This window comes from Helobdella robusta, assembly GCF_000326865.2.
Source record: "Helobdella robusta unplaced genomic scaffold HELROscaffold_39, whole genome shotgun sequence".
NCBI lineage: Eukaryota > Metazoa > Annelida > Clitellata > Rhynchobdellida > Glossiphoniidae > Helobdella > Helobdella robusta.
In genome coordinates this window covers 39,178-60,610 of record NW_008704865.1, presented here as the reverse complement: position 1 = coordinate 60,610, position 21,433 = coordinate 39,178, and the positions used below count along the sequence as shown (strand labels likewise).

Here is a 21,433-nt window from a genome sequence, read left to right as displayed (position 1 = left end):
ATTCTTGTGTATGTGTGTGTGTGTGTGTGTGTGTGTGATTGTGTTGCGTTAAGTGTGCGTGTTTAAAAAATAGGTGACTCACACATGCACGCACACACACGCATGCACACACATGTATTTTTTAGATTAATTTAACTTTCAGATATAATTAGATTATTATATTATAAAATTTTTTGAAATATATTGACTGTGAATATAAAATAATGTTATAATATAGTGTGTCAATCATTCAATGGCACAGAACTCACAAACGACGTTTATGCATTCGTCCTTGTTCTTCAAACATGTGGTGCGGTGCTTTCAATCCGGTCTCTTTTCAAATTCTTATATACACGCACGCATACGCACACGCACAGTCATACGCACTCACACAGTCATACACGCACACACACACACACGCCTACATGAACTTAAACATACACATGACGCACACGCAAGAGAAATATGTGTAAATATACACATACAAAAGAATGAACACGCGAAACTCATCGATGTTGCGTGCAAATATTTATAACTGTGCATATATGTGAATGGTATGTATGTGTTTGTTTGTATGTGTGTGTGTGTATGTGTGTTTGTTCGTGTGTGTTGCTTGTGTGATGTATCTATGTTCTTTGTTTTATACGGAATTATGTTTTATACAATGTATGTGTGAACTTATTTTTATATATTATTAACATACAGTGTGTGTGTGTGTGTTCGTGTGTGTGTTCATGTGTGCACGTGTGCTTACTGTTATATAAAATATTTTTGTATTTGTGTACGTGTATGTTTGCCATTTGTTACTCCTGTTCTATATCAAATCATCATATCGTCCTTTTTTACGCAATAAACGCTAACTTGTGCATACATTTGTGCGCGCGTGTGCTTATCTCATAATGTGTTTGTGTGTGTTTAGTATACATTTTGTGTGTGTGTGTATTTGTTTGTGTGCTTGTCTGTGTGTATATGTGTGTGTTCATGCATACAACATCAGTGTTATTTACTAGTACAACTTTTAAGTTAAGTCGGTGAAGTATTTTGTTGAGACGTATTGGTGGCATGTTTAACTAAATATGTGTTGATGTTTGTATGAATGTATGTATGTGTGTGTGAGCGTATTTGTATGTATATGTGCGTTTATGTTGTAAGTGGGCTCGTCTGTTGAAATCATTTGTCAGTGTGCTGGATGTATCGTGTTGCTTGCTGGCAGTTTGGTTCTCTTCATATGCATAGTTGAAAATCAAATCGCTATTTATTGTAGTAATCCATCCATCTATCCATCAATCATTTATTCATTCATTCATTCACTCATTTGTTCATTCCTTTAATAATTCACTTATTGATTCACTTTTTCATTCGTTAAATTTATTACCAGTTTGTCAAATTTGCACTATTTTACTTGTTGAATTGCATATGATTGATTATTATTCGATACTTTATTTCTTTTTGCTGCTGCTACTTTTATTACTACTGCTACTATCATTACCACTCATGTACTACTGCTAACAATAATAATAATAACAATAATAAAATAATAATAAAAATAAAACAGAATCATTGTGTGGATCTGCCATTTCAATGCAATAACTCATTCCGATCGGTCATTATGATGTTTAAAATCGACAACACATGTGTGCACCGTCGTTATTATCATTCGCACATAAATAGCTCTGATACAAACGATACGCTCACACATTGGATATACAATACAAATGATAAACATTGTATGCATGATATTTTATGATATGATAAGCATTGTGTACATTTTTTTTACACAAAATCAACTCGTGTAGGAATGAGATTCTCATTTTTATACACTATAGTACAAGTAACATTTCGGATATGTAAGAGATACCGTTTAAGAATATAGAACAGTAGATAAGAATAGCTGGGTTCTGCTAATAAAAACTTATACAAGCAAACACAATTGATCGATGACCCAAATGCACAAATGAATTAACAAACAAATGAATGAATGAATGAATGGATGGATGGATGAATGAATGAATAATGAATGAATGAATGAATGAATGAACCACTGAATGATTGGATGAATGAACGAATGAACCACTGAATGATTGGATGACTGACTGAACAGTCATGTGAACAACTGATATCTTAAAATATTTTTCCCTAAGTTGTCTGCTGTTACATTCCACAATGTATTGTCTTTAAATGTCATAAAAAAATATGAACCTGTCCATAACTAATGACCATACAAATATTTCTGCACTTTTAAAACTGTAAAATTCTTCCCAAACTGTGATGATGGATTAAAGTGCGTCAAACATTAATAATACTTAAAATTCAGTACTAGTATCAACAATAACATTTATTCAAATACAATAGAAATTCATACGTGTTTCCGCGTTATAAAACATACGCGCACACACACACACACACACACACACACACACACACACACACACCACACACTCTCTTTCTCTCTCTCTCTCTCACACACACACATACACATACAAACGCGCACACACACACACACACACACATTTCCACAGACATTGGCCTGACATTGGGTTGCAAGTTCTTCGTAAAAGAAATCAGGCCGGCAAGTTTGGCACAAAAAGATGGAAACGTACGAGTCGGTGATGAAGTTTTGAAGGTGATGAGGATGATGATGGCCATTATTGTTATTATTATTATTATTATTTTATTATCATTATATAAAACATATATAAGCTGTATAGTTCGTATACATACAGATTATACGAGCTTATATAAAGCAAGCCTATATAATTTAAGTACCTTAATTTAGAAATAAACTTTAAATGACATCAAAATTATTTAAGATCCAGAACACACCAGTTGAAGGTCTGTCTCTGCTGGAAGCCACCAAAATGATGGAGAAGTGCAAGGAGAAGATGAACATCACCATCAACAAACCACCAACCAAGATCTTTAGAGGTGATGTGGATGACGATGGTGATGGTGATGATGATGGGGATGATGATGAGGATGATGATGATGGTAACGATAGTAATATAAGTATGGTAATAATGTCAAGAATGTTAATCTTGCAGATAAATTTTCTAACAAATATAGAGAGATGCGAATGTGGTTTAATAATGACATGAAATGTTAGGAAAAAGTTTGAAAAAATGGCAAATGAGAGTGAAAATTTTGATCGAATTATTCGTCATACAGTTAACAAAGAAATGAAAATAATTGAGAGACCACGGATCGCTTCAGAAAGTTAGTAGCGATCAAAGTAGTTATATTATGGATTCAATCATTAACAATATTTTTATCATCATAAACATCACCATCATTATTTGCATTGGGATTTTATTGTTCATCGTCACCATTGAAGTCATCATCAATTTTTTTTCACCACCCTCAAAGATGTCAACCCATGCTTCTCTCCCTTACCATCTTTGGAGTTACTCTCACCTATGCAGCAACAGCCGCAACTTCAACGACCGCAACAACGACCACCACATCAGCCGTATAAACAACAACAACCACAACAAAATCTTCCTAACATTGTTAACATCACGTTAGTAGAGTTGGAATTTCTAAAATAACACTAGACACGATGATATGATGCTTAAGACTCCTAGCCCTGCTGTTGCAGTGACCAGGTTTGAATGCATATAGATCCCAGCTGATCACGTACAATGTATGTGATGCGTTGATTCGCGGATGTTGTTGATATCTTTTGGGAATGTTATACAGAAAATTGTAAAAAAAAATCACATTCCTGGAACAAAATAACCGACAGAAGTGAACCTAGGGAGGTGTGCATAAGCAGGTTGCCGCCAGATCTTGGTGGAGGTCTTGGTCTGAAAATCATGGGCGGCAACATAACTGGGATTTTTATTTCAAAGGTCACCCCGGACTCATCGGCCCACAAATTGGGGGTCTTTGAAGGGGACATGGTCTTGAAGGTTGGTTGGTTATTTAGTTGGTTGTTTGGCTGGTTGTTTGGTTGTTTGGCTGGTTGTTTGGTTGGTTGGCTGACTGGTTGGTTCGTTGGTTGGCTGACTGGTTGGTTGGCTGGATGGTTGCTTGAATGGCTGATTGGTAATTTTATTGAGTGCTTGATTAAGAGATAAGATTATTTTTTTGAGCTTTTATTTCACATTCATTCATTGAATGTGTTTTCTTTGTTCAACTAATATTTTATTCATCATTCTTACAATTTTTTATCATAACTAACTTCATTCGTTACTCACGGTACGGTACATTCATTTAAATATTTTTCCTGAGTTTGTCCATCCATCTACCACCATCATCAATTTATAAATAAGCCTGCATACTCACTTACGTTGGGTTAGGTGGATGGTGTGGAAATGTTTGGCAAGACGAAGGAGGAGTCTGTCTTGACGTTGCTGGGCGTTTCACAGCAGGCGGCACTGCTACTCCAGCACTCGAAGACTGGTAAGCACATTTTTATTATCCTTTTTTAAATGGTTCATTGGTTTTATTAAAGAAGTGTTTTAACTTTTAGGCATTTTGTTTCACAAATACCCCTTCAATTGTTTGTTATGTTCGCGCAAACTAAAATAAAAATTTAGACATTGTATAAACGAACTTATTCTTTTTTCTTTCCGAAAAAAATATAAAATTAACTTTCACATACTCTCTATAAAATTGTGTGAACAGATTACGAGAGGATGTTGTTTGAGACGGGTGGCACTGGAACGGGGGACTTGTTCTACATAAGGTCCATTCATTCAATTAGTTGTTGCATTTTAACATACCTTCCACTCCCTATCAAACGTTCACTTTATTTTTGTTTTGTCGTCTGCTGATTTAAGGGTGATGGATTGCTACATTTACTAAAACAATTCATAAACACAACAAAACAATTTTTTGTGTTGGATTCATTTCATCATTCATCCATCTAGTCGTTCATTCGTTTATTCATTCATTAATTTATTCCTTCATTCATTTACTCTTACATTCATTCATCAATTAATATTTTTATCTCCGTCCATTTTTGAACAGGACAAATTTCGAGCACGTGACGTCAGAGGCCAACGAGTTGAACTTCCACAGGGGTGAACTTTTCCAGGTCACGGACACCCTCCACATGGGCATCATAGGGTCATGGAAGGTCAACAGAATTTCTAAAAATAACTTAATTACGTCAGATGTCACCAAAGATGATAAAAATAGTAATGAATTAGTTAAAAATAAAAATGCTAATGATTTGATGAGTGCTGAAATGAAGTATAAGAAAAGAAAAGGAATTATTCCAAATCTCAACAGGTTGGTCGGTCACGTGGTTGATTGGTCACGAGGTTGGCTGGTTGGTTGGTCAATTGGTCACGTGGTCAGTTTATTATTGATGCGTTTGATTGGTTGTCGAGCAGTGATTGGCCGCTTTTTATTGGCCATAAGTTATACAGAATGATAAGATCAAAGTATGATTGGTTTTGTGTCCAGCCAATACAGTTAAACATTTCAAACTAACAACTAGTTTGTTTGCAGGGCTGAACAAATTTCACTGTCAAAGTCCGTAAGTTCGAACGACATTTTGAAGAGGATCGAGAATGCTGCCACTTTGTTTAGGAAGAAATCAAAACCTGGAATCTTTTCCAGTAGTAGAGGTCAGTTAGTTGATTGTTTTGATGAATGATTAGTTGATTGGTTGGTTAGTTAATTGAATGGTTTGATGATTGATTAGTTGGGTGATTGATTGGTTAGTTGGTTGGTTAGTTGAATGGTTTGATGATTGATTGGTTGGCTGATTGGTTGGTTAATTGAATGGTTTGATGAATGATTGGTTGATTGATTAGTTGGTTGGTTAATAATCGTAATAATATATTAAAAACCGATTCCTAGCAACCATCCAAGAGACAGCTTACGACAGAATAATTTTCAAACACGGTACTTTATTTCAATTTCTACAAATTAAAATGAATACTATTATTATAATTATTACTGTTATTATTATTATTATTATTTATAATATTGTTATCATCACTAATGATCACGAATCAGTGAGCTACAAAAGGCCAGTGGTCGTCTACGGCCCGCTATCAAACCTGGTCAGTAGAGGTTTGCAACTATCAGCACCCGATCATTTTCATGCCTTAGGTAGTATCTTTTAAATTAATTATTCATAAATTATTAATAAGTTCTATTTATTAATTATTCATAAATTTAATTCTGTTTTATTAATTATTATTATACAGTCGTTTTTTCAATATTATTATTATGAAATTATTTTTACAGAGTATGACGTCAGTGGTGGTGGTGATGATGATGACGATAAAAATGATGGGGAGAACAAAGGAATGAAAAAAAAGTACATAAAACTAAAGCAACTGTACGCTTGTATAAAGAAGGTTGATTTCAATTATTTATTTTTATTGATAAGTTTTGTTTTGCTGAATTTATTATTTTCCGTATTGTTATTTAATATTTTTAATCAATATTTTAATAAATAATAAATTATTATATGTATGGTTATTACAAAATTAAAAATATAATTGAAACTGAAACTGAAACCGACACCGCCAGGAAAAACACGCTCTAATAAGCAACCTTGACATTCACTCAATGGATCGCCTGCTACGTTCGGACATCATCCCCATCGTTGTCTACATCAAGTTCGACAGCAAGCAGTCTGTCAAAGAGGTTATGTCACTGTTGCAAGAGAAGCCGCCACCTTCAAACACGTTACTTTCATCGTCGTCGTCGTCGGCGTTTTTGTCGCTGGCTTCGTCGTGGGGATTGCTGCCGAACAAGCCCTACAAGAAAATGTACGATCAGTTTGTAGAGTTTGAAGTAGAGTATGGACATCTTTTTAACTGTTAGTTGATTGGTTGGTTGGCTGATTGGTTGATTGGTTGGTTGATTGGTCGGTTGATTGATTGATTAATTGATTGTAAGTTGTTGGTTATTTGATAGTCTTAGTCGATAGACAGTTATTTATGAGGTGATATAGAGGCTAAACCTTATAATACCAAATAAAAATAAAAAATAAAAATATTTTCTAGAAGAAATCTTTCTCATGACCAATATAATTTATTAATGTAACTCCGCAGTTACAGAATTGTTAACTTAATTTTTAGACGTGCTGCAGACAAACAGCGATGAATTCACAACCAACAACTACACCACTAATTTAAATGATGACCTGATTTACAAATTGGGTCAAAAAATCGCCCATTTACAACGCAGTAAAACTTGGGTGAACGAAAAAAAGGTACGTCACTCTTTTAGATGCTTGTTTCTTACACGATGGCTTCGCGACGACGCAGACAATGATGTTTTTTTTCGTTCGTATTATGTCTGTGTTGGTGAATGTGACGATGTGCTTGCTAAGCATTTATACGCAGGCTACTAATTTTAATACGAAGGTTGCCAATTTTTAAATGCAGGTAAAGCTGGAGGGCAGTAGCAAGCTCTACCCATCAACAGCTCCAATGTGGAAAACAAATGGAGAAGCGGTGGCCGATGCAGTAACATCACCATTGTATTTAACAACGACAACGGCAGCAACAGCAGCAACGTTGACAAACGTGAACGCCTCTTCAACAACATTGTCCAGGTCGTCATCGGATCCCAACATTCTCAAGTCCTCTCAAATCATTCGATATCTTCCTAGCTACTCCGCCATCCTGAACGAGAAAAACAGTCGAAACAACATCCTGGCCAATGACGACTGCGAAAACTTTCATGGGAGCAACACGCTTGGTCGAAGAAAGACTAACTACACAGCCGATGGTGGGTAACAAAATCTAACAATAACAAAATCTAACAATAACAAAATCTAACTGTAAATTGACTACGGTTTGGCACTGCCGCTTTTTCTCATTATATTATTGATTTCAACATAACTCATTCTTGTGATTGATATATGTTATCTTCTAGACATAGTAGACATAGGATCATTATAATATTTTTAAAAGTAATATAATTTGGTACCTCATTGGCAGGAGAGCTGATGACGTCTGGATGCCACCACTCACGATGGCTTTCGTCTCCGATTCATTCGAAGCAGTTTGATTCCATGCAACAGCAGCATCTTCCAAGACAACAACATCAACAACAAAATGTTGTCGTTTATGGAACAAGCAGCAAAGTTGCAACACGTGCATCCTCTGGGCCATCGTACGCAACGACCCAACCACATCCAATCCTCATGCCTCGACAACAAATTTTGAAACAACAACAAAAACAACAGCAACAACTACAGGATCAACCAGCACCACAACAACGGCAGCAGTCACATCCCAGTGCACTTGGACAACGAATGACCTCTTTCTCACCTCAACAGTTCTCCCCTGTTTCTAACCAAAGCTCACAAACACAAAAAAATATTCTTCCAGTTAATCAGCTGACACTTTACCAGCAACATCGTCAGCAACAGCACCAATCGCAACCACCACAACAGCAACGACAACAACATTACCAACAACATCATCAACCTCAATTCTCTCAAACTCTGGATAAACCGACCAGGTTTGCTTGTTGAAAATTGTTGTGGTAAGTTAAAAAATTGATAACAGCTCATAGAGGAACGTTCAAAAATGCAGAGTGCTTGGAAGAAACTCAGCCGCCAGGAAGTCCTGCCATGAGGTGCCGACAGCAACTGAGATGTCAACCATCGATGAACTAGAGGATCGAACTCGTGATGATAATGATGGGTTGGTCGTTTTTGTGTTTGTATAAAACATTGAATACGAAATTGAGTTACAGAACTTTAACTAGATTCTGATTGAAACATTCTTTTTAAAACTTGAAGAATGAGCGGCAGAGTATTGTTGAAGAGCAACTTGCACCAACGCTCTCTCTCAACGAACGTTGCCCAAACAACAAATAATGCAACAATATATCAAATTTGGTCTCCATCCATCGACCAGCAACGACAGCAACAACTGCAACTGCAACCACACCAGGTACAACAACGGCAACAAACGCAGCAGCAACACTCTCCTCAAAAAAAGTTTCGTACACAAAGCCTGTCCAAATTTAATGATGACGACAACCGCCTCAACATTTATTTCACCAACTGCAATATCGACGAAAAAGATAAAAACTATGCCAACATTAACAACGACAACATCAATTACAGCAGTATTATGAAAAGTAAATCAATCAAGAGTGCCGGTAGCATTGGATGTGACATCAACAACAACAACAACAACGCCAGCAGCAACATTTGCAGAACTATTGACACGGTTGATGTCTCGACAACCAAGTGAGACATCAAATTTTGTATTGGTTTGAAATACAAGACGTTTGCCAACTAGAGTGGAATGAAACGACAATAATGACGACGTTGTTTCACCTTTTTTCACCAAAATATTCATTTTATCGATTATTCCTTCAGGAACAGAGTTTACAGAAATGACATTTACAACAATAACAGCAACACCTTTGCAAACATCAACAACAACAACAACACCGTTGCAAACGTCAACAACAACGGAAACATTGATGGCAACGACAACCGGAATAACATGAGTGCAATCATTGCACAAGCTAGAGGAGTGTTCAACTGCAATGGTGGAATACTGGATTCAAAGGAGACTGGTTGGTTGGATGGATGAGTGGATGAGTTGAATGAATAAAAAATTCAACGTTTATGAAAATTTTGTAATTAAACTAACAAAATTTTATAAATGTTGATATGATACGCTTATGTTACAAAATTCTAGCCATAGATGTTTTCAAGTACTTTCTTGCAAGTACAAATAAAAGTACTCGGGTCTTAAGTACAAGTACTGAAAATTAAATTTTTCCACGTACAAGTACCTACACCTCAAGTTCAATACAAGTACAAATACTATAGTTCAAGTTAAGTGTTGACACTTTCATCTCAAATGCCAAAAAAACGAAGAGAACTCTAACGACCAAACAAATAAAAAACTTGTATTTCAAAAAAAAAACCTTTTTCAAATAAAAAAAATTCAATCCGAGATATATAGCTACTAGGGCTGTATCGGATTGGACTTTTAAATCTGGCCAGAGCCGCATTTAGTCGAATTTACAAACACAAATTTGACCGGAGCAGTAGTGGAAGGAAGCCTGACATGTGCACGATTGCATTTTATATTATAACTTGTGATTGTGGCTTCATTAGCTTGCCTACTCTTTGCTCAAGCTCAGCACAAAACCTTGCCATACATATCTACTAATAAACTAATAACATTAAGTTTAATACTTATTGAATTAATACCTCCCTAATTGATTTACGTAAATACCATCATATTCAAACACACACATAGAGAAAAACACTTGTGTGTATAATAACTACATGTAAAATTGTACATGCGATCGAATTTGTAAGGTGTGAAGCTGGTGATACCGAAGGGCGCCCTGCCACCTGGTGTGGATCAAGAGATCTTCTTCAAGGTATGCAGAGATGAAAGGAAAATGCCCCCATTAGATAAAGAAAAAGGTGACTGAAGTTAATTATTTTGAAACTGATAACTTGATGATATCGTGATCACGCAGACAATGACGAAATAAAAAAACAAATGATAGAACTAGAAATATTGGAGAATGTTTTTTCTTTTATTTTTAGGTGAAACTCTTCTAAGTCCTCTAGTGATGTGTGGGCCGCAAGGTTTGCATTTCCTAGAGCCGATAGAGATGTACCTTCCACATAATCCAACTGTCGACCCGTCCTCGTGGGCTTTCAACTTGAAAACTACAGACTCTCCATCCGGTACGGCGTTTTTGATTTATTTTCCCATGACAATTTAACCTTAAAAACTGTTCCCAATAAATGACTCACTAATCCTAATGTGTAATACTTATTTGTTGCTAACACCAAGGAAATTCCAAAAACTGGCATAATATGAAACTGCCACAAGGGAACACTAATTTCATCAACGATAGTCAAGACATTAGCACCATGAAAATATTGGTTTACAACTTTTAGGATGATGATGATATTGATGGTGACGATGATGGTGATGAAGAGGATGGTGATGATTACTAATGATTAGCTACATCACTCCGTATGTTTTGGGGTTTTCGAACCAAACCTTTAAAAATCATCAAACGTTTCAGACGTTTTTACAAATAATCGTGCCGTGCAAATAATCGTGCCATCATTCGCAACATTATATGTACAAAATATTATCTGAAGTCTTTTTTACATTGTAGTCTTTAATTGTTTTAAAGTTAGCTCATTTATTCATGACATTCGTTTATTTACTTATTTATTGTATTTGCTCTACAAGTGCTACGTTCGTCTTCAACTCCCTGTCAATTGTTATCTTGGTTATCGTTTTTTGCCAAGGAAGGAATGTCAACCATGGCCTTATTTGTAACTGATCTTAAATCTTCTTACCGACCTAAATGGCTGAAACTTGGAAGATACAAAATACGATGATAATTTTTTTATAACGTGTTAAAAAATTAAATTAATATTTGATATTTTGTGTTTGTAAAATGCTTTTTATATTCTTTTTATATTTATTATAAGAGGCTAACTAACACAACGACATTATTGTTAGACAACAAAAGTTATAAAGATGTCTAAACGAAATTTCAATGCTTTTACGTAGAAAATAATGAACACAAAAGATTGAACACGGCAGAAAAATCAACGTAAAAACCTACACTCCTCCCAAAATTTAATGCTATAGATTTAATTAGAACCACATTTACTAATATTATAAGAACGGCCAACAGTTTTTAATTTAAAAAATAAACTTCATATGTGAAATAGTTGTTTTAGGATCAAGTATAATTTGCTTTAGTCTGATGTAACGTTATAAGACGTGACGCAATTTAATGTAACATGGCCGCCAGTTTAATAAAATTTATGCTATGTTACGTTTTATTTTGAATTTATATTTTTTAATTTAACAAAAATTGATGTGACATTAATTATTTTATCTTACGTATTTTAAATCCTTTTAACACATTTCACTCTACTTATAGGTGGTTATTATTAAATGTTGCTTCAGAACTTGACGCATTCTTATAGCTTGCATTCATTTAATAAAACGTCTTTATGATTTTCATTTTATGTTATGAGAAATAAAACTATTTCAGAGACAAAATGTGACTCATTCAAATTAAGCACATTCGACAATCAACGAAAAATTGACGATGCACAGGAGAATTTTTTTAGAGTCTAATTTTAATATAATATTAATGACGGCAACATCAAAGCTAGCTAGCTCATTGTGTTTACCAACTTTTCTACATGTGATCCAAATATCATTATTTTTATTTTTTAAAAATTTATAACCAAATTTAACATTGGTTCTAAATCCATTTCAAGGCTGGCTAATAGCTAGCAGCAACTAGTTGCTATTTTACGCTCATTCGATTTCAATTCTGTCTCCTAAATTCAAAGTATGTCTTATACTTCACTTCATATTTTACATTTTATTTTAGAGTGGCAGTACTTGTTGAGCTAGTTATAGCTCGTTACGGTCTCCCGCTTGTTTGGCGAACGAATAAATAAGATAAAAAATATTTCGTGTCTCGTGTGTACAATGTGGCGCTGTCAAGTAGAATGTTCAAATATGTATTCGAACATAACGTGGTGTGGCCTTAGTGACTAACAGGTAACTGAACAATTCATCTGTGAGCCTCGGCTCTCGTCAGAACTTCTTCTTTAAGAACAAATAACACAAGTTTATTTGTTATTTGTAGAGCAGTAAAACTGTAGTTTAACTAACAAAGTGGCGAAAAAGTATCAAATAAAATATACTTGAACACTTAACTAAGGATATTTGTCAAACCAACTAACTACACCTATACCAGGGGTATTCACGTAAGTCCCACGCACCAACACAGGCGAGTTGCACACGCACAGCATATCGTGAAATGAGATCATTGGCGATGAACCGACAAATATCTTATCATGATGAATAATGGATAAGTGTGATTCATGCCCGTTCCTTCAAACGTTTTATTCAATTAATCACATTTTGTAATTAAAAATTCAATGATAGCTCGTTTATGAAAGACTCTACCCATTGAATTATATAATTCCATGACTACCTGGTACTGATGGTTGAAAAAACATGAAAAATAATTACATATGAAAAGATATTTTTCGTAATTAAATATTTATTCATTAATTTGCAAACTTTTAATGTAATATTTCAATTTATTTTATTTCATTATTCAATTTATTAATATTTAATTGGAAAAAATGCGAATTTTGTTGACCTAATATGGAGCAATATCATTGGTTGTTAAAATTTGATGTGAAATAAACACAGCTGACCTCTGACGCAGTTTTAATAGAGCCTGAATTTTGTGTGAATATCTGCTACATTTTTCCTAATCTCCTCGCTTAATTGAATTTAATACCTATTGCCCCCAACGAAAATGTCTTCTCCGAGCCCTGGGAAACGTCGTATGGACACGGACGTCGTCAAATTGTATCCTTTTTAGTCTTAGTTTTAGGTTCTTTTAAAGTTTAAATGGATTTTTCAAGGGAATATTCTTTTGTTTCAGTTTTTTTTATCAAACAATATTAGTAATGAAGTTAAATTTTTTTTAAATTTTCATTTATAAAATTGTCTAAGTCTATTGTAGTGTTTAACGTATTACATAGGTGTTTTTTCATAAACTGTTTTTTCATTCACTGTAATTCACTTGTAATTCAATGTATAATTAATTGTAAAAAAAATCCTCAACTCCTGATGTGTTTTCTTTCTCTTCCATGGTAAATACCTGAATTATGGTATGACGTAAATTAAAATAGAATTGAGAGCAAGCACGAAGTTACGTTACTGGGTGGGCTCCATGAATTTGTGGTCAAGTTCTATGGGCCTACTGGAAGTACGTTTTCATTTAATTTTTTTTTTAATTTTAATAGTTCTCTAAAATAAAATAAAACAAAATTTATTAATGAAAATGCTTTTAAAGTTTTAATGTATTTTAGAGAATGAGATTTTTAAGGGAAATTTTATCAAATAAATTAAAATAATAGCTGTGGCATAAGAAGATGTAATATTATTTTCTTATTATATGGTTTTATATTCTTTTTTATATTTTTTAAAAGCTCCTTACGAAGGTGGTGTCTGGAAGGTGAGAGTTGATCTGCCAGAGAGATATCCCTTCAAGTCTCCATCAATTGGTTATTTCTAATGTTGTTTAGTTTCATTCATTTTTGAACCAGTAGAAATTTGGATGAATAGATTAAGAAACCTGGTTGTATTATTATTATTAATTGTAAAATAATTTTTTATTTCGGATTCAGGGTTCATGAATAGAATATTTCATCCAAACGTTGATGAAGTGTAAGTAAAGTATGGTTTACTGATATTTGGTTTCTTTCACTTTAAACCTATTTTATATTTTTGACATTGATTCATTTCCATTCCAGGTCAGGTACTGTCTGTTTGGATGTTATAAATCAGGCATGGACAGCTCTCTATGGTATTAATTTGAAATATAATGTTCTGCATAGATAAATAAATCAATATAAAATCATGGGTTGAATAGATATCATTGGTTGAAAGTAATTGAATCTTGCTGTACAGTCTGTCTCATCAGGGACCATGCTTGAGTTTTCCATTGCCGCTGGTTCTTTTCCCTTCAATTTCCAATCCACAGTCTTTTCAATGAACATTGATTGATTATTTCCCTGGGTATAACATGAAATCTATTGTTTAATGCATGAGTTTTAATGACTTCTCTTTGAGAGACTAGTGCAAATTTCACAATTGTTAATGTATAATCATGTTCTTACAACAAAAGTATTTTTTAGAAAATATTTTCATTTTCAATAAATTTTTTGTATTCTGTGACAGATCTTTCAAACATTTTTGAGTCTTTCTTACCCCAGCTGCTCACATATCCTAATCCAACTGATCCGTTGAATGGGAGTGCTGCAGCTCTTTACCTGCATCGGCCGGAAGATTACAACAAAAAAGTTCAAGGTCTTTTTTTTATTTTTTTATGATATTTTTGGGACTAAAAAAGTTTTACATAATAATTTGCGTATGTTCTATTTGTACTATGTGAAAGCACATGAGAGTTTTTAGAAAAATTGTTATTGACAATTGATACCGTTTTTTAAAAATTGGAAGAATATGTTCAGAAGTATGCAACAGAAGCAGCGCTTCGTGAACAAGAAAACGTCCAGTCATCCAGTGAAAGCTCCCTTAGTGATTTTTCGGAGGATGAGACGCAACAAATGGAACTATAACGTTTATCTAATCAGCAAACTTTTATATATAGTACAATATGATTTTTATTGTTTTATCATAGACCTGAAACGATTTTTTTTATTTTACATTGTTTGACTTTTTGTGGTGAGTTAATTGAAAATGTATTCTTTAATTTGTTATTTACAATGTCGTGAAAAACTATATTTCAAATTTTGATGTTTGCGGGGTTGCAATTACCCTTTACCTGGTGTATTTTTATTCAAGATTCGTTTATTGCGTGCAAGGTGTCGTTGGTTCCATTCTTCGTATTTGCTTTTACGCCACTTTAGTTGTATTTTAAAAATGGTTTAAATAAGCCTTCATATTTATCTAGATTGCTTGGATATAGTTGCAATTACGTATTTGATGTTTTTATTTTAAATTTAAATTTGTAAGCCACAAATTGATTTGTGCTTTGTGTTTATAGTCTGTTTTCATAAAATCGCTTCCATTTAAGTGTTTGTATATATATATATATATATATATATATTTTTACAATATTCTATCAATTCTACCGAATGTTTGGCGTTAATATGTTTGTAGTTCGTTACGAACCGTAGAATTTATAGAATATTGTAAAAATTATGGTCTATTACCAATATATATATATATATATATATATATATATATATATATATATATATATATATATATATATATAATATATGCTCATAGATATCTATACAGATAAATATCTATCTCCAAATACCAAATATATATACGTATACATACACACAAATATGTAGCATATATATATATATATGCTTGTGTGTGTGCATGTATGCCTATATATGTTTGTGGATAGATATGCATAGACTGACAGATGATTGGTATAGAGTTTGGTTGGATATAAAAATAACGTATATGCATTTATAATTATAACTAACTGGTTAAAAAATTATCAATTGTCCGTAATATAACGTCCATACCATTATTCTTATATATATGATTCTAACCTTGAAGGTCTATGGTCAATACTTAAAATTATGATGGAATTCAATTTTAGTTTATAAAAAAATTTGCTTAACTTTCCTTACGTACGTAAACGTTAACGATGGCGAACACGCTATCGTAGCCTGCCAGTTTGTCAATAAGTTGTCTATGTTTAATTTTTTTAGGATCGATTGTTTGGATGCCAATTTTTATTTTTGTATATTTTGCCGTGGTCGAAGACTTAAAGTTACTAAAGTAAAATATTATTAAAGTTATTACTTATCTGAAAATCAACAACAAAAATAAAATGGCAAGAAAATCAGGGGGGAAAGGAAAGATAACTAATAAGATTAATAAATCCTACCACAGTATGAACCCAGGTAAATTGTGTGATCGTTATTATATTATAATTATTAAAAATGTATTCTGTATTTGTATTGTAAAATTTCTGTTTAATTAAATTAAAACTATAATAATAATAAAAATGTCTTCGACAGTCTGGCCTACCCTCCTTTTTACAGTTGTATCTTTTATACTTCTGCTACTAATATTTAAAACTAAAACTGCCCCACCAGACCGAAAAGCAAAAAAACAGTCGGAAGGGGGTGGAGGAAATCTAAGAGATAAGTCAACGATCAAGCGACTGCAGATGTACAGGAATTTCAAGCCAATTAGGTATTTGAATCATTTAAATTAATGAAGTAGTTAATAAAATTTATCATTGAATTTTAAAGAGCCATTACACTTTGTCATTGGATTAGGTATTAGGTCATTAAGAATTCCTAATTTACTTACTACTAATGTTAGAATTAGAAATAAATATTGATTTCTATTTATTGAGAAATAAGAATTTGGGTACATCAATTTGGAAAATATCCTATCTGATATATTTATAAAGTTATTACATGGTGATTTAAAAAAAATTTGTTTGCTCCATTAAAGGAATTCCTCTGGTAAAATAATAAAAAGTGCCCCATTTCAATCTCGTCTTGCTCCTGGTACTTCTGCTCGCATTGAACCAAACAGAAAGTGGTTTGGTGAGTTGTGTAGAGGCTTAAATTGGAATTATCAAAAATTTTAAAGTTTGACATTAATGTTAATCATTCAGCTAAAGTATTTGGTTATTTTCATTGTACTAGAGTTAATAATTTTTTGTTATCATTTTAAATAATTCACTTTTAAACTTAACCAACAAGGGAACACAAGAGTCATCACGCAGAATGCTCTGCAAAACTTTCAAACTGAAATGAAGAAGGTCATGTCTAATCCCTACCAAGTTGTGCTCAAGCAGACCAAACTGCCAATCACTCTTCTCAATGAAAAATACAAGGTGTCACAATGGTGATGATGATGGGAATAATGATGATAGGAATAATGATGATTATGATGACAGGCGATGTTGGTTATGTTTTATTGATGATGATGCTTTTGATGGTGAATTATCATTCATCAATTTAGAAGACTGTATTTTAATTTACTGTTAACAACAACAACAACAACACACGTTTAGACGGCATTTTCCCCGAGATCGGGGGTTGCCGTTTGGCTACCTATGATGAAACCGAAATACCCCTCGACTCCATCCACATCTGTCACTCGCCTCAGTATCACGCAACCCCGCTTTCACCCTGTCCTTCTCCACCTGCTCTCTCCATCCCAATCGCGGACGACCCCTTCCTATCACTCCTTCAACCTCGAACTCCAACGCTCGCCTAATCCCGACCCTTTCATCCCTTCTCAACACATGTCCATACCACCGCAATCTCGATCTCCTTATCAATGTCACAATGTCCTCATTCAGTCCCATCATTGACATCAGCTCTGTACTACTCCTCCTATCCTTCACTTTAACCCCACACATCATCCTCACCATAGCTCTTTCAGCCCTCTGCAGTACACTTTCCTCCTCTCTCCTCAACACCCAAGTTTCACCACCATATATCATCGCTGCTCTCACACATGCTTTATATACCCTCCCTTTCATCTTCACTGACCATTTCTTTCCACACAATACCCCACCCAGTTCCCTAAATTTCATCCATTCCACACGAACTCTAGCCGTAACTGCGCTCAAACATCCTCCATCCGCATTCAGCTTATCCCCTAAGTAAACAAAGCTTTCCACTCTTTCAATACCATCACTCAACCCGTCCTTGCGTCCGTCCTATTAATCACACCATGAACACATTTCTTACATTTGAACGTGCCTTCCACCTTTAATTTACTGTTAAGTCATAATTTTACTACCCATTACATTCTACCTTACTAAGATTGTTTCAGTGTTCTTAATTATTTTTATTATCCAATTTTTAAATTGTTTCCACATTTCCCACTAAACAGAGTTAAAATAATGTAACCAATTGAATTCTAATTTATCAAATGAATAAATGAATCAGAACAAAAGAGTGCACATATTGGATACTGAAAGCTTTGAGTCAACATTTGGCAGCAAGGCCCAACGCAAACGACCCAAGTTTGCTGCATCTGATGTCAATGTAAGATTATGCATGACTTGTGTTGTAATTGGAATGTTTCATTTGCTGGCTGTAAGACAATGACAGGTTTATAATAACATTAATAGAGTTCCATTTCCATGTGTTACAATGATCATCATAAGGTCATGCTAATATACCAATAAATAACTTTATTGTAATTTTATTGTAAATTCATTTCTTTTTTAAAAATGTACTTTTTCAACTTTTGTTGCTTTTTCTCAACGGACCAGAGTTTAGCAGAATTAGCTGAAGCATCATCAGGTAAGTATGACAAAGAAAAGGATGTGAACCTTGTTGTGGACAACATGGGAGTGAAAGATGAGCCCTCTGAACTCATATTCAAAGCAGGACAGTCAAGGAGAGTTTGGGGTGAGCTCTATAAGGTGAGTATCAATATTTTACTCGTTTTTCTTTATTTTTTAAAAGGCATCATTATTCTGTTTATGGTAAAAAGTCCTGATAAAAATTTCAAATGAATTTTTTCTTAAAATGTTCACTATAATTTATATTAATTATATTTATTATTATAATTATTTCTTATTGGTAAAATTATTTTTTGTAATTTACTGGTATGGTTGTAATTAGTTTCGTTTTCTTCCAACACACACACACACACACACACACACACACACACACACACACACACACACACACACACACACACACACATATATATATATATATATATATATATGTTTTTAGGTCATTGACTCATCTGATGTCATAGCTCAGATCCTGGATGCCAGGGATCCAGAAGGTACCCGATCAAAACAGATTGAAGAGTTCCTTAGGAAAGAGAAGCCTCACAAACACGTCATACTAATCTTGAACAAATGCGATCTTGTTCCAACCTGGGTTGCAGTTGGTATCTCTTTTGTTTGTACACACATATGTACATATATACATACATACATACATACATACATACATACATACATACATACATACATACATACATACATACATGCTTAACTCATTCATTTATTAAGAGTTTTGAGAAAAGCCTGTGAAAGCTATGTTTTTTATAAAGTTATTTTCTAGACTGATTTAGAAAATTTTTTTGAGATTTTTGTATTTCGATTTTTGTTTCATTTATACATAACTTCTATTATTTTTTTATTAAAACAATTAAAAATTCACTACATAACAATATTTTTTATAGAAAAAATGGGTTGCGGTGTTATCACGAGAAATTCCAACAATGGCATTCAAAGCCAACATAACGAATTCGTTTGGCAGACAACCTCTAATACAGTTGCTCAGGCAGTTCACTATTGTATGTTTCTATGTACTTGTATGCATTAATGTTTTTATATGTTTGTGTGCTTGTTATTTTTGATGGAAAAATTAGTGATAAAGTGGATGATGCTTTGCATGTTTTTAAATGTTTTTAGTTGCACAAGGACAAAAAGCAGATAAGCGTGGGTTTCATTGGTTACCCTAACGTTGGAAAGAGTTCTGTTATAAATACATTGAGGAAGAAATCAGTGTGTAATGTAGCTCCAATTGCTGGTGAGACCAAGGTAGGTTCAAAACGTCTTGCCTCTATGTTAATAGTGATTTATGTTTCATTGAATTATTCATTTATAACTGGGATTGGCATATAAAAGTGATGAAAAGGTGCTTTTTATTTTTCAGGTGTGGCAGTATGTGACGCTAACAAAAAAGATTTACCTGATTGATTGTCCAGGTGTCATATACCCTGTTGGCAACACAGAAGTTGATAAAGTGCTGAAAGGAGTTGTTAGTCATCCGCTTATTTAAACATTTCAATCAACTTACAAACAAACATCAGAAAATTCCTTCTTGAAACTCAGGTGAGAGTGGAAAATATAAAAGATCCTGAAGACTATATACCAACTGTTCTGGAAAGAATTAGGAAAGAGGCTGTTTTGAAAACTTATGGTGTTGATGACTATAATGATCATGAAGATTTCTTGGAGAAACTTGCCATCAAAGCTGGTCGACTGTTGAAAGTAAATTTTTTAATTTCATATCATATATTAAGATTTTTATAAGTGTTTTTCATTGATGTACTCAAATTAAAAGAAGTTATTCATTTTAAAATGATTCATAGCTTATATATTTTATATTAATACTAACTATTTACAATGTCTCTGATCTTCTACAGGCTGGTCAGGCAGACACGGGTACTGTAGCAAGGATGGTGCTAAATGATTGGCAAAGAGGAAAACTTCCCTTCTATGTCAGACCTCCTGAACGGTTATCAATTTTATTTGCATTACTGTTATATAATATATATATATATATATATATATATATATATATATATATATATTATATATATATATATTATATATATATATAATTCTTTTCCTTGGCTCTTTAACTGGCGTTTTTAAATTATTATTTTGTATTTATTTTATAGCGAGATTGATACAACTGAAGACGACAATATCGAAACTGTAGATGATAGCAGTAATGAAACCAGTATATTGTCATCTCCTGATACTACAAATTTGCAAATTGAAGTTACTAAATGAATTTCTTTAAATCAGTGATTGTTTTGTTCATTTAATAATAAAGTCGTGTACGTATTTCTGTTTTATTTGACTCAAAAAACCTGATACTATCTTGTTAAATAAACTTAATTGTGCACATCAGTATCATTCAATCATCTCGATGCTTACGACTCAACGATCGAGATTTTAATGCGCTGCTCAACGCGATCATGCATCTCTCGTTGACTATTTTCCACTATATACAGCATCAATAAATATAAGATAATCAAGTTTATTCGTCCTTATGTTTGGTTTACATTCATTGAAAAGTGGTTGACTTTTTGGACTTTTATGGACTGAGGATGAAATAGTGGTGCGCATCATCATTTAGATTCCTTGTTTCGAAGTAAATTCTCACGTTATCGATATAATATTTCTGAAGACAATCGTA

At 33.5% G+C, this 21,433-nt stretch overlaps 3 protein-coding genes across 3 annotated transcripts in view; all 3 read left to right on the top strand.

Moving 5' to 3' along the window:
* HELRODRAFT_176655 (hypothetical protein) overlaps positions 1 to 10,668 on the top strand; it is a gene marked incomplete at both ends in the record, with an annotated part of 15,527 nt that extends 4,859 nt beyond the window's left edge. The window contains 20 exons of the mRNA XM_009024031.1: positions 2,499 to 2,602; positions 2,790 to 2,904; positions 3,145 to 3,192; positions 3,343 to 3,496; positions 3,722 to 3,878; positions 4,278 to 4,380; positions 4,606 to 4,666; positions 4,951 to 5,175; positions 5,437 to 5,549; positions 5,950 to 6,006; positions 6,184 to 6,296; positions 6,472 to 6,743; positions 7,045 to 7,159; positions 7,335 to 7,680; positions 7,893 to 8,418; positions 8,493 to 8,603; positions 9,032 to 9,157; positions 9,290 to 9,492; positions 10,250 to 10,360; positions 10,487 to 10,668. Of these exons, the coding sequence (XP_009022279.1) occupies positions 2,499 to 2,602; positions 2,790 to 2,904; positions 3,145 to 3,192; positions 3,343 to 3,496; positions 3,722 to 3,878; positions 4,278 to 4,380; positions 4,606 to 4,666; positions 4,951 to 5,175; positions 5,437 to 5,549; positions 5,950 to 6,006; positions 6,184 to 6,296; positions 6,472 to 6,743; positions 7,045 to 7,159; positions 7,335 to 7,680; positions 7,893 to 8,418; positions 8,493 to 8,603; positions 9,032 to 9,157; positions 9,290 to 9,492; positions 10,250 to 10,360; positions 10,487 to 10,668 (3,242 nt within the window). The remainder of the gene's footprint in view (positions 1 to 2,498; positions 2,603 to 2,789; positions 2,905 to 3,144; positions 3,193 to 3,342; positions 3,497 to 3,721; positions 3,879 to 4,277; positions 4,381 to 4,605; positions 4,667 to 4,950; positions 5,176 to 5,436; positions 5,550 to 5,949; positions 6,007 to 6,183; positions 6,297 to 6,471; positions 6,744 to 7,044; positions 7,160 to 7,334; positions 7,681 to 7,892; positions 8,419 to 8,492; positions 8,604 to 9,031; positions 9,158 to 9,289; positions 9,493 to 10,249; positions 10,361 to 10,486) is intronic.
* A 2,595-nt stretch (positions 10,669 to 13,263) lies between these two features.
* Positions 13,264 to 15,091, top strand: HELRODRAFT_84251 (hypothetical protein; the record flags this gene model as incomplete). The annotated part of the gene is made up of 7 exons (XM_009024016.1): positions 13,264 to 13,316; positions 13,643 to 13,719; positions 13,943 to 14,017; positions 14,141 to 14,180; positions 14,267 to 14,319; positions 14,694 to 14,822; positions 14,973 to 15,091. The coding sequence occupies 7 exons, from the start codon at positions 13,264 to 13,266 to the stop codon at positions 15,089 to 15,091; spliced, it is 546 nt and encodes a 181-aa protein (XP_009022264.1).
* A 1,241-nt stretch (positions 15,092 to 16,332) lies between these two features.
* HELRODRAFT_192836 (hypothetical protein) lies at positions 16,333 to 21,024 on the top strand (the record flags this gene model as incomplete). The annotated part of the gene is made up of 13 exons (XM_009024030.1): positions 16,333 to 16,405; positions 16,601 to 16,700; positions 16,968 to 17,062; positions 17,222 to 17,355; positions 18,422 to 18,520; positions 18,751 to 18,903; positions 19,223 to 19,381; positions 19,683 to 19,796; positions 19,915 to 20,043; positions 20,159 to 20,263; positions 20,338 to 20,496; positions 20,652 to 20,743; positions 20,910 to 21,024. The coding sequence occupies 13 exons, from the start codon at positions 16,333 to 16,335 to the stop codon at positions 21,022 to 21,024; spliced, it is 1,527 nt and encodes a 508-aa protein (XP_009022278.1).
* Between the last annotated feature and the right edge of the window lie 409 nt (positions 21,025 to 21,433).